We start from the raw sequence: 14,345 nt of genomic DNA on the forward strand, positions 1-14,345 counted from the left end.
CATTGTTGCTTTAAATGCTATTATATTCTTAGGTTTAGACAAATATTCAAATGATTATCTTTTATAAAATGTGAAAATTTGATTTGCTGCATTATATTTCGAACTGCTAATTAAGGAAAAACCAAAGTAGGTGAATGCTGAAAGGAGAGAACTGGGGTGGTTCATGGAGTTTAGGAGCAACTCCAAGGAGGTGCAGCTGGATGTCTGGTTAATTATGTTTACTGGATCTCCTAGGCCCATAGTGGGATGAGACCTAGGTCGCTGGGCAGGCTGTCTAGGTTCAAATCCCATGAGCGTCACCCCTTGTGCGATTCCACGAGGATAAGGAGTAAGCCCATAAAGTTTCTTCATGCATGTAAATACACAAAAGAAAGAAGTGGATACTACCTTTTGGAAGTGAGACAAATCAAGTCATTTCTCAATTGCTTCTTTTGACTGTGCACTGGGACCCTTTTCCTAAGCATGCCACATGGAGCTTTAGTCCTTCTCCCAGGTAGGGATGCAAATGGAGTGGATCTAGAATAGCTAAATATGTGAGGAGTCGGACTCAGATCGGATCTGAAACAGCAAAAAATTAGATCCGACCCATTTGCATGCTTTGCATGGCTTCTGTCAATCACCAAATATAAATGCACAACACAATTTGAAAAAAACAGAGTTCAACTGGTGAGCATTCGCTACACGTGTAGCTGTAGAAGAATGTAGAAGAACTAACAATGGATTTGAGATGTCGAATAGTGATGGGCCAAGCCGTCACCAATAAGATGTATTTGTGTCGGCTGATGCCGTCAGTAATACTCTTGTAGAGATCACATATGTATACTTGTAGTGACGGTCACGTAAGGAACTAGTGACTGCATAAGCCGTAATTATAAGTAATAGTGACGGAACTTATAGTGTCGGGTCACTAAGCCATCGCTGTTAGTTATAGTGATGACTCCAACCTTTTAAGTGACAGCATGGAGCCGTCCCTAAAGATTTATATATTGGTGTAGTGGTTGGGCTTTTCAAAGGTTGTTCAAACAGGCCTAACCGGACCTCTCATTGTCTATGCTGACATCCTCCTACATTAGATCGTCATTGTTGGGAACAATGCAGTTGCAGTATTAAAAAATAAAAAATGGCAGCAGTTATGGAGATGGTGCATGGCTACCTAGCTAGAAAGGATAAGAGATTGTTCAATGGAAAAACATCCACATTATCTTGTACACGTCTCTGCTTAGCATGTTTAGGTATAGAAAGATTTGGTGATTAATACTTTTGGTGATTTTTTGTTAACTTTTTTTTCCCTTTTCTGATTTTTAATATATATATTTTTATTACAGGAAAATACAGAGAAAGAAAACCATTAAGGCTAGTCCTTCTTGGAGAGGTTACATCTCTAGTGTGTGCATGCTTGCGTATAATATAATAAAAAATACGTTTGGTTTTTAAAAAAAAATCCCAAGCAAAGAAGCAAAAGATAAAAGGCTAAAGCATCATGCTGTTCTAAAATGATAATCATCAAATTAAAGGAAAACTCAGTAATATGGTCATTTCATATTCTATTTTACTTCTATTTTATATAATATGAAAACCTTTATACATTTTATGTCATTATAGAAATTGTCTAAGTTGACTGGACATTATGAGTTCAAAGCCCACGAGGGTGTATCCTTTGTCACAAGGTCAAAGTTTGGTGTTCTCCTTGACAAGAAAGAGGGAATTGGGATTTTACACATAGGCTTTGTTTTTTTTATGACTAAGGAACCCTCACCCAAAACACGGTCACTAATGGGCCCGCCTCCCTGCAACCACCCAGCCTTACATGCCCCAACCCTGTAAAAGCAACAGCAGCCCCATGTGACAGCGGGGTTTGATCCTGGGCCTTCAGCTTGACACAGGACCCGCTTACCACATGGGATACCACCTCGTTGGTACACAAAGGCTTTGTTTGGGAGCCTTGAATCAGAGGTTGTGTTGTGGTTTCCCCATGCTCTCATACTCTCTTCGTGTTTGAGAGCAGTGCTGTTGCTGAAACAACGCATTGGGAATGGTTTTTGCAGCCCCAACACCACATTTCAACGTCATTCACGAGAGGATATTTTTCGCAACTTCATCTTTGAACATCACATTCACAACAAGACAATATTTTGGCAACATATTGAAACCGTGGTTCCATCACAATGCAAGGCGCCCAAACATGGCACAATAAACTCAATGAGTGAAGACGGCTTTCTTCTAGTGATCAAAAAATTAAAAGGTTAACATCTAGTGTTGCCTATTGTCATATTGTTTTTAAACATCAACAAATTTTTATGATTTATTGGAAAGCTTTAATATCCCAAGCAATCATCTTACATATATATTCTGATATTGGGGTTCATGCACTCACACACACACACATTTCTTTTACAAAACTTTTCCTGCTTGAGATCTCATTATAGCAAGTTGTTATGATCAAATCTGAGCCCGAAGATATATATATATATATATATATATATATATATATATATATATATATATAAACTAAAATATGTAAACTAGTCAAATATGTAAACTTGCATGAACAAAGATTTTCATAGGTTTCTTTATTTTTTTTCTAAAATTTCACCATATAGATGTGATCTAGATGCATGGTTTTATAGAAACAGACTCTTAGATAATCTGAATTTCTTGATCTTTTAAAAATATTTTGAAGCTTGAAAATCAACAACTCAGAATTTTCGTAAATATAACATCATAAAAAATCACAACTCTTGATCCGATTATGATGATCCAATAGTTGATTCCAAGCAAATGAATCACGCTGAATTCCTCTGCAGGGTTATATTTGCAAAAAACTATCAAAATCTTGGTTCATACCAGTTTACATATTTCTCTCTCTCTCTCTCTCTCTATATATATATATATATATATATAGAGAGAGAGAGAGAGAGAGAGAGAGAAAGGTGGGAGGAAGGGTCAGAACATTCCGGTTAGGGTGGGCACTAGGGGTGTCAGTGGGTCGGGTTTAGTTCAGACCCAAGTAGAACCAAATCCAGACCTAATATGAGATGTTGGTACTAGGTCCAAATCTGGGTCCACTCAAACCCACCATAAGAGAAACCATACCCGGATCCTGTAAGGATTACATGAACCAGACCCGAACCATACTTGATAAATTTATATTTTTTATCCTTTTTACATTGAAAAATTGAGGATCTTAATCAGAACTTGGTTTGGGCCCGGGTTGGATATAAAAGTTCATAAACCATACCCGGCTCCATATATTAATCGGACCCTTTGGGTATGACCCAAATTCTATTTAAACCTTCTTATTTATCACCAAACCCTGACCCTGTAGAGTTTTGTATGGGACGGGTCTGGGTCAAACCCGACCCATTGACACCCCTAATGGGCACTACCCACCCTGACCCCTCATATCGGGGATTTTCAGGTCAGGGTGGGCAGCACTTGCCCACCCTGGCAAGTATGTAGCTCCGCCATTATCTACATGGTCTGTTTAGAGATTATCAGTATTTGGATTGTTAGGATTTGACGTGTATGCATGAGTTTATTAATTTAAAAATTAAAAGCTATAAAAAACACTAAAATTTTATGATTAGCAAAACCATGTTTTTGGTCAAGAAACGCAATCCATGGGTCCTATCAAATTGACCATATTGAATCTATGGAGTCAGATTTTTTTTTTTATAGGCAAGCTGGTGTTAGGCAGACCCATAGTGACAAATATCAGATCCATTGAGTCAGATTTTTTATTTATTTTATAGGCAAGCTGGTCCTATCAAATTGGCACTCTTGCATGGAAAACTACCTGAAAATCAAATGGACCCCTGACCTAGGTTCTGCCATTTCCTGCTGGGGTAAACTTTTAACCACAGGAAGATACCTGTAAACAAATGAATGCTGTAATGTACATCAATTATTCACCTGTCAAATACATAATTGACACAGCAGGCAGGCAAGATTTCAACGGGCATACGTCGAAGTGATGGTTGAAGTCCCTATGTTCATTTGTCACGGTATGGTAGTGATCCTGTTTGACAAGGAAATGTCACGAATCATATCTAGATGTAGGTCCAGTTTTGCGATCTTGTTCTTGATCCGGTAGCCTGGCCCAACTGTACAGGCCCCATTTTTTTCTGTGCCGGACAAGCTCACATGCAGCACACAAGTTGTGGACAGGGAGGGAAGTCCTGAACAAGTTACCCCAAAGCCATGCCCTGCTCAGTAATCGCTCAGGATTTCCTTCTTTTTGTTTTCTTCTTATTCTCTTGCAAAATAAATGGTTCAGCTTTGTTGACCCAACTTTATTTTTGAAACAAGCTGACCGTCATAATTGAGTCAAGCTGGTTCCATCCACTTCTATCTGTATGGGTACAATTGAGCTGGTTGCAGCACCAAGGGCCCTAATACTAGGCTGGACCAGCCAGTTTGGACATTGGTCTAGATTTTTTTTTTCTTCTTTTCCTTCTCTCCTCAATGAAGACACAATGTTTTTTGTTTTTTCTTTTGAAAGGCAAGCTGGGGTCAGGCGGACCCCTACCAGAACAACAGCCGCCGCATGTGGTAGAGGGATTCGATCCTCGGCCTTCAGCATGACACAGGACCCCGCTTATCACATGTGGTAGACATGAGATTTTTGCACCAATGAGCACACCATTTAGGCCGAGTGTCCCGAGCAGTCATGCTGACATGGGCACTCACACACACATAATTATTTTAATATTTGTAAATACTATTTTATTATTTTTTAATTTATTTCAATAAAACACTATTTTTAATGTTAAAAATTAAAACAATAGTTTTTATTGATTAAAAAAGTTAATTTTTTTTAAAAATCCGTGTCCTCGTATCCCATGTTGAAAAAAAAAATCGAACTTTAGAGTGGAATCAAAATCCCTTGTCTTAGAGAACATGAATCATAGTGCATAGGACTAAGGCAATTTTTCTTAGTTACACACCATTCAGCTTGCTTTTTCCTATCATAATGTAATTTTGTTTTGAATAAAGAAGCACACTCCTGTTAGTATATGTAACGTCCCACAAATTTTAACCTTAATTATAGTTCAAATATTGAAATTTTGAGATTAGTTTTTTATTATAAGTAAATTAGATCTTATAATGCGATAACGATTTTTAAAAATGATTAAGACTTTGGGCGCAGTTACACTAAAGATGACAATCAAATCAAAATATACGAGATATACACATTTCAAACCACGTACAATATAAGACTGAAATATGAAGAGTTTTAATTTAATTTCAAATCAGAGTATGAAAACAATACTTCAGTCTCTACATGATCAAGTACTTAAAACAAAAAGATCATGATTATCAAGATCGAAATGTAAGAGTGGACCCTCGATGATGCAGCTCGACCAGCCTTTTGCTCCAACTACTCATCATATTTTACCTGCATTACCTGTCTCCCATAAAACAGGGTCAGACTCGCTAAAGTCTGATAAAGCAACACAAACTCGAACTTAAAGAAAACATATCAAGCATTTAAATGTAAAGATATATTATTCATCTATCGTCAAGTGATAGACAAGGGAACACGTCCTATGAGTCATTCATTTCAAGCATTCAAACATAAAATATTTAAAAACATTTCATCACTTAATATTCTATTCAACCTTAACTCACGTAATAAAGCATAATCTATATGCATTCAAGTCATACAAGTCATCACATAATATATATATATATATATATATATATATATATATATATATATATATATATATATATATATATGCATCTAAGACATTCAGATCATTGCATCATTTTCATGTGCATTCATAAGTCTTATAAACGACAAGTCAAATCACATTTGACCATTCTAACGTGAAACACATGCACATACTTTATAAGTAATTTAGTTAGATATTTATGATACACATCAATCTTAATACATAGCTATATTATATTTACTCAGACAATCATAATGCAATGAAACTATGTAGGTGTGTTGTATCATTCACCTAATAAGTCAAAACTAGTCATTTGTAGGCGTGATGTATCATTCACCTATACGCTAATATAAGTGTCACAATCATAACCTCATATCAAGATCTAAAATCAATATGGATCTGATTATCATCTCTGAGTTCAATATATAATCATGCTATAATAGAAAAGCCAAATCTATAGATTCATAACTGGCTATCTCAATCAACTCAAAAGATCATCATAATTCATCATAACATTTCATTTATTCATAATAAAGATTTATAAAATCCACGCCGGATCACCTGGTCTGAGAAATGTACAACCTCAAAAGGAGTTACCGCCCTAGACGGAGGGCTACTCGCTCTTGGACAATGCACTCCTTCACAAAGACTTACTGCTCTAGCCGGATTACCTGATCTGGCCATGCATACCCTCACAGAGAATCCTTTGAGAACAATTTCTCAACGGGTACCATATCGAGTGAAAATTATTATGATACATGCATCAATACAATTGACCACTCTCAAGGTCAATAGCCATCAATACGGACATAAGCATATATACAATCAAAGCGTCACATCATACATCACTTCATATGACATTAAAATTATAAAATCACATATTTAACCAATAAGGCTTCATGAATCAAAGTTCGCTATTGAACTTAAACATTTATCGCATGCATTCATAATTTCATTTCAAGTGGCATTTAAATCACATCATACATAAACATATTATCGTACGCATCATATCATTGCCACAACGAACATTGCACTTCATAAATTGAACCTCAAAGCATGCGTAAACAAAACATGAGTTCTATGCATGCATACGTGAACATGCATATTTCATAATACGAAGCAACTAAACCTCAACATACATAACTCCTACGTAGTTCGAGATTTGCACACACGATAAAAGTTATATGCATTTTTCACCACATGAATCGATATAGCACCTTAGATATAATTATGTAAGGGTTGGTCAAAATCTCATTGACCATCCTACCGTACATTATACGTATATATTTCTCAAGCAAACAAGACATACAAGTTCAAAACAATTTATAACATGCGCATACATTCTTCTATACAAGAATAAATGAGTCTATCATATGGCAATACAATATATATAACATCCACAATATACATCAAAAACGACTTATACATATCCATAGTAGTTATATGTGCACCATGTATCAAATTCATACAAACACACAAAGCAACATTATATGCGCAAACCAAAGTATGATGACACAAATTGTGTACATATTATTCATTCATAAGTACACAGACATTCAAACTCACACACTGGTGTACCTATAACAAACACACTCCATATTATGCTAACTATAATCATGATAAGCATGATCTCCGAATTATAATCACAAGAGTCCTAGATATCCACAACTAAGTGAAGTGTGTGAGCATAACTTGTATTTGTAATTCATTTAGATATTCAGTGCAACATCATGCTTACACAATTAGTGCCTAAACATGCTCTCTATAAGTTCAGTTAAGGTATCTAATTACCTTAATAATATAAAGAACAATGAATCGAAACTCAAAAGATCAAGGAGTTTCGAAGTCCGCAAAGACCACTACCCAAGCAATACAACGAACCCTTCGTGTGCGATCGCAAATGCCAAAAACTAAAAAAATGCCAATTATAAAAAGATTAACCAAAAATAGCAAATTATCGTATAAATCATTACCAAGAGCCAAATAACATACAAATACACTCCAATAATTTACAAACTCTTTCAAAAATATATTTAAATATAATATATAATATATATTATATAATATATAATATATATATATATATAATGATTTATAGCCTAAAATAATTTTCTAAATGCAAATTATACCCTGATTGACTTGAATGAACAAATGAATATGTAATAAATAAATAAATGAAATTCAAAAGCTAGAAACACATTTTTAATTTGAAGATAAAAAAAATAAGTTCAATATTTATTAATAATCCTTAAACTTTAGGGATTTTACTCCAACTAATGCCACCACACCAAGCACACAATCACCCCTTGCTATATATAATCAAGCCACATGTATGACTGAATCTCAACCCTGTCATTGGACGGCACTAAATTCACGTGATACTGCTGCAATCTCAAAATTGAGAAAGTGGAAAGTATTAAAAAGAATGCAAGCTCTCTAATCTAAACCAGATCTTGCTAACTAGTTTAATGAGGAAACACATGAGGCGTCAGCAAAACCTTGCTGTAATGACAGCAAAATATTTCTCAAAAGCCAGGTTTAGAGAAAACCGCACGCTGGCATAATCTTCAAGTTTCAGAAAGTACAGCCTTGCAAGAAAACCCTCTCTATGGTGCTAACTGATATAGGTCTTGACTGAAATAGCTATATAAAGCAGACATATTTTCAACGAGAACAGTAAGAGGTACAATTGGGCACCTCTGAACATGAACATATAATATGGAGTTCTGGGTACGGCAGCTTAGACAGTAGAAAATAAGGCATGTTACACCCATATGGTTATTGCCATCCCATGCATGATTGGTTTAAACTTTAAAGTTTCAAACCGTCTTTTCAGGGGAGGAATGATCAAATAAATGCAGAAAGAACAAAGGGGAAGTCCCACTTGGTTTTCTTGGGGAGTATAAATTAGTTAGCACCACAAGCAATGATATTTGAATCCCTGCAAGTTGGGCATATTTTATGGCTGTTTTCTTTTGTGTAAAGATAAACATGTATTGGCAACTTGAACCTTGATATATTCAAGGAGAATGGAGGGGTAGAGAGACCCACTGTGCTTAAAAATTGGCAGAACATCAAAAGTTGCACATAAATTGGGGTTCAAGTATGTCTACTTGACAAGTAGGCACTCCCACTCTCTTCTGTTTTATTCTTTCTTTTCTTTTTCATTTTTTCAAATTAAATTTGTTCCTTACTCTTAAGTGAAATAAAAAAAAGAACAGGAAACAGTACCACATTCACAAACATCACCAAAAAGACTTAAAAAAGAAGAAGAAGAATGATTTAATGTGCAGGTCCCTCATTTAGCTGGAATAATGCCCAATCATTTTGATCATCGGTTTGAAAACTGGCTGTTGAAACGTGTACTGTGGTACAAAGTTTAAAACAAACACAACTAACAGTCCAATTCTAGAGAGAGATTGAATCCGGGTTGATAAAGGGTTGAGCCTAATTAAGTTAGACCCATGTAGATTCTGATCTGGATCATAGTAGGATGATGGATTTAATTACCTACTCCACTCATCCACTATGTCATCCCTATCTTCATAACCCATCTTTGGATCTCACCGATGCAAGTTGTTTTGATCAAATCTGACCTCATAGATGTGATCTACATGGTTCATTTAGTGAATATCAATATTTGAACCCCACATATGAGTAAGATTTTATGACTATTCAGAAACCAATGATTATAAACATTCCAAAAAATAATAATTTAAAAAATCAGATTTTTTGTCTAAAAAATGCAATCCATTGGTTGATTCCTATCGATATGATCGAATATCTGGTCCAAATCCAACATGTCATTTCCAGATCTGGATCCTTTAAAATAGGCTTGTGCGTTCAGAGGTGTTAAATCAGGCTACTTTTTAACCGGATTTGGATTGGTACTTTTAAGAAAGATCTAATCCAAACTCGGGTCAAAATCCGACCCCATTTTATTTTCATGTAAATAGATTGTTTTATTATATTTTTCCTGGATGCAGTATTACCACATGTATTTAGGGTTCAGATTCCTTACCTCATAGAATCTGATTAAGATCCAGATTTGGATTCCGATCTACGAGTTGCATTCTGGATATAGACTCAGATATGGCAAGGTTGAGCCCAAACCCGATCCCGTTATACCAGTACTGCAGTCTGCATTGAAGGTCCACCTGGGCCACCTCCATTTTTTGAAGGGTGTGTCCTTCATGCAAAAAGCAATTCCCTTCCCACCCACTGAAACAAACTGGACCTTAGGCATGGATCCCTCCCTCTAGGCTAGGGTGAAAGGTTTTGTTCACTCAAAACAGACCGGATACATCATACAATTTAAATTATGGTTGGTCTGGACCTGGATCCAACTTTTCAGCAGTAGATTTACGAAGATATAGATCCAATATACATCTCATGAAGTGGACTTGCATCTGGATCCAAATTTTGATATGGTAATATCAGCTCTTCTTCTTCTTCTTTTTCCCCCGTTACTGTTCGAAACAGGGGTTTACGTGCAAGGAGTGGAATTGGATCAGATGCGAACACGAGAAGTAAATAACATTGATTGAAATTCATACCAGGTCTGATCAAACAAATCTAAATCCAGTCCCATTTCTCATAGCCTTGCAGAAAAAACAAAGCATCGCCAGCAAACATGAGAGAGGTCACAGAATCCCGACATTGGCATTCCATCACCACAAGGAAAAGGTAAGGAGAAAGAGGGTCTCCTTGCTGGAGTGCACGAGAGCTGGAAAAAATCTCTCTCGGGAACCATTAAGGACCCAAAAATTTGCAGTGGAAACACACACCATGAGGCAGCGGAGAGGGATTTAGGAATGAGAACAATATGGGTGGCAATAAGTTTACTAAGAATACGTCCTTTCACCAAGAAATTTTGGATGGCTTTTGGCAAATTCCTCTCTCACAGTATCCCAAAACGAATGGTAGAAGCAAGTAGGGAGGCAGAACAAACTCGCTAGTCCCTGGTTGCTTGATTGAGAGAGAAATTCTCAGATATTTCAGGATTAGCGCCAAGGCCGCAAGAAAGCTGACGAACCGAAGTTGTGTTCACCGTGTGAGCTGACCTCTTTGGGCAACTGACTAGGAATAGAAAGGTGAATATAAAAGGTTGATGGTCTAATTTGGAACGTCTCTTCTGAGAAGGACGTTGCAACTCCTTGCTGAATCGTGATTTCATGCTTCATCTATAGCTCACATGGTCGATTGCCATCATCTTCAAAGTCTGGTGGGCAATCGACCATGTGATCAGGCAAGCAAATCCAAATGGGGGCACGATTTTGAGGTTCAAGTTTCAGAGGCATGCCCGACATCCAGCGATTAGCCGTGAGACTGCACAACACACCTCAAAGCAGAACCGTCTTTAAATCATTCTCATTAGCAACTCCATTTCCAAGTTCTGCAAAATGCAAGTCTGACAACAATGCTTCTACCAACTCAAACATGGCATGCTCCCAATCTCATTCAAGCGGAGTTTGGATCCATTGGACACCTGACCAAACCAACATCGATGGGGAGTTTCAAAAATGGGGGGCAGTTGCAGGCCCAAAGACTGAACCATCTTAAGGAAGACACCAATGCAACTAGCCAACTGGTGAGTTTTAATAGAAATGGGGACAGTTGCAGGCCCAAAGACCGAAGCATCTTAAGGAAGACATCAATGCAAGTAGCCAACTAACACACCACCACAAAAGGTACGATTTCCAAATCGAAGAAAAAAACGAGACAGCAAAAAATGGAAAGTAACGAATTGGTTAAACCACTTGTGCAGCACTAGAGCGAAAGAAAAAAATAAAAAGAGGTCTCGTGAAGAGCGAGAGGTGTCTGTTCACGTTTACGCGCGGATAATGCGCCCTGGTGCCTACAAGGGGGGAGCGTTGGTGCACGTTCTTTCTCTCCCCCACAGACCACGGAAACCCAACTCCGTTTAAGACCCCATTTATGAGTGTTGGTTCAATAGTTCATGCTTATGCTTATGGTGGTACTAGTTACTACTACTTTTCGTCCCTCATAGAGTAGGAAGCACGAATCCCACTCCCACATGGAGTCGGGCGTAGGCTGCCTGCTGCTCACTACCATCGCTGCAACTAATAGTACAATAGACATGAAGTACTCCACTGAACCCAAACGCACTTTACCAACATGCATCATCCTTGTTCATCTTTCACAGAGCACTGCTTTTAATGTACATGCCCCGTTCTACACAACACCAACTTCACACGCTTTGCCATCGAAAGCTAAAACCAATTCCATTCCCGCCTGTGCAATACAGAAATAATAGCAGAAATACATAAAACTAATAAACTACAAACAGTAAGGAAGAAGAAGAGAAGCTCACTGCTCAACAAACACATCTTTAAGAACGAATGAAAGAAAATTCTGTTCTCTTATTACACGATAAGAAAAAGAAAACAAGAACAAAAAAAGACGGTCGTGAATGAAATATACAGAAAAAAGGAACAAATAAAGCCGCTAATAGCTATCCTCGGTCATAATGTACAGTTTTACAACCCAAGTCTCTCATTCTGATTGCCAGTAAGAAAAATCACTCTCAATCAAAAATGAAAAATAATAATACCAAGAAAAACCCAGTTAAGAGAAAAGAAAAAATCTCTCTAGGAAGAAGAATTGTCGTGGAAAACACAGAGTTCCTTCCTGAGCTTTTGAGAGAAAAGCCGGCAGGCGTCCATGCTGAGGTCGACGGCCGCGGAGAGCGCGACGAAGACCGCGGCATCCTCCATGCAGGCGACGTGCTGGACGCCGATCTGGACGATGGGCTTGCTGCACTTGCCTTCGCCCTCGACGCTCGAGCCCATCACGAACCCGCGGAAGGCGCAGAAGGGCCAGAGAGCGTTGCCGAAGTCACCGCTGCTGCGCGGGCTGCAGGCCGGGGAGCACGAGCTGGCCGGGGTCGAGCGCCCGTTGCCGCTCATGTCGATGGCGAACCTCCCGCCCCTCGACATGCTCAGCGTCGACTCCGTCAGCAGGATGCCGCTCCCCATCCCGCCACCCACCGCGTCGGTGATGAGCTCGAACCGGTAGCCCAGAGAATCGCTGCTCCCGCGCTCCCGCCACGCCTCCAGTCGGCCCCAAGGCTTCCAGGTTCCCTCCGCAGGACGGAGGATCAACCAGGCACCAGGATTCGACCTGCTCACTCGGTCGGAGCCGGGGGAGGCCACGAACGGCGTCACCATCGACGCTGCCGCAACCGGCGAGCCGGAGAGGTCGTGGATCGTGATCGACCACCCCTTTCTCTCCTTGGAGGGGCGTCCCTTCTCGCTCCTCATCGATCCCAGCCAGCTTCTAGATGAACTGCAAGGATCCGACTGCAAGGATCTGGAAAATCCAACATTGAAAAAAAATGCGGTTTAGTTTCTGCCACAGAACAAACGAAGAGAGATGACACAGAAAATGGAGAACTAAACCCAAGTTTAGAGAACGCTGAAAACCTAAAAAAAATCCCGAAGTTGAAAAGCCAAAAGAACACAAGTAATTAATTGAACAAGGAAGAAACGAACACCAGATCTGAAATTATTTCAAAATGAATAAAGGACGGTTTACATTTCCACAAATTTAAAACTTGGCTTTGTTTCACTTCAGAAGAAAAAAGAGGAAAACCATTCAAAATCTTCGGTTGATTCTCTAATAATATTCACTAAAACGTGGAGAAATTTACGCGACCATAAGAAATTCGTGATAAAAGCAGCGAAATAATTTGCCATTTCCAAACAGAAAAAGGAGAAAGACCAACCTGGATCTGATATTCCGTTCTCCACCGGGCTTGCAGTTGAACTTGCAGGTAAAAACGGGCTGCCTAATGTTTCCCTGAATCTGTAGCACCTGAGGGCTGCATTCCGGCTCCCCGTCGAACTGGAATACGAATCTCGGGTCAGGCTCCGCCCTCACGCTCAGGTGCAGCTGCGCGGAGGGCTTCGTCGAGCACCCCGCGGCGCCCTTGCCGACGCCGACCCACCCGTTCTGGAAGACGCAAGGCCTCGACTCCGCGCCCTCGAGGTCAAGAGGCACCGAGACCCTCCCGAGCAGCTTCCCGGAGCTCACCCCGCAGGTCGTGCCCCTCAGCCCGGTGTAGATCGCGAGCGTCAGCCTCGTCTTCCCGGCGAAAAGCAACGACTTCCCCGCGAGCCTCTGGAGGTCGTCCCGGCCGAGGTGGAAGCTCGCCGCCAGTCCCTGACCCTCCGGGACCGGCGTTTCGGACGGGACGAGCGGAACCATCACCGTCTGCACGGGGAAGTTCTTGAGCCGGATCTCGCAAAAACACGGCGAGCTCGACGGGTGCACACCGGACCGCGCCGGCTTCGACGCTGCCGCGATCTTCAGCGCCAGGTTCCCCACCAGCACCCTTACGAAAGGGCACGGATCCATCACCCCTCCTCTTCTTCCAGGTCCGTCCTTTCCTCTTCCTCCCCCCTTTTTCGAGTCTAAAAAGGGCAAGAAATATAGTCGTTCCTTATGGTGTGTGTGCGTAGGTGGTGGTGGTGGTGGTGGTGGTGGTTGTAAACGGAACTGACTATGGTTGGCGTCTGGGTATTAAAAAGAAAAAGAAATAGACCCCCTTACAGCCTGGAATGGGATCGCCAGGCAAGGAATCCCATCGTTGAGCGTGCGGGAGATGAGCTGTTCGCACGTACGGCCACTCCACACTCTCTTTCC

At 39.9% G+C, this 14,345-nt stretch overlaps 1 protein-coding gene across 1 annotated transcript; it reads right to left on the bottom strand.

The window, feature by feature from the left end:
- Positions 1-12,012: 12,012 nt before the first annotated feature.
- Positions 12,013-14,345, bottom strand: LOC149842072 (uncharacterized). The gene is made up of 2 exons (XM_089998867.1): positions 13,426-14,345; positions 12,013-13,010 (listed from the first exon to the last, which is right to left on the bottom strand). Exons 1-2 carry the CDS (start codon positions 14,055-14,057, stop codon positions 12,290-12,292), a joined length of 1,353 nt encoding a protein of 450 aa, XP_089854993.1. The 5' UTR covers positions 14,058-14,345; the 3' UTR covers positions 12,013-12,289.

This window comes from Nuphar pumila, chromosome 3 (assembly GCF_984573655.1).
Source record: "Nuphar pumila chromosome 3, dmNupPumi1.hap1.1, whole genome shotgun sequence".
Lineage (NCBI taxonomy): Eukaryota > Viridiplantae > Streptophyta > Magnoliopsida > Nymphaeales > Nymphaeaceae > Nuphar > Nuphar pumila.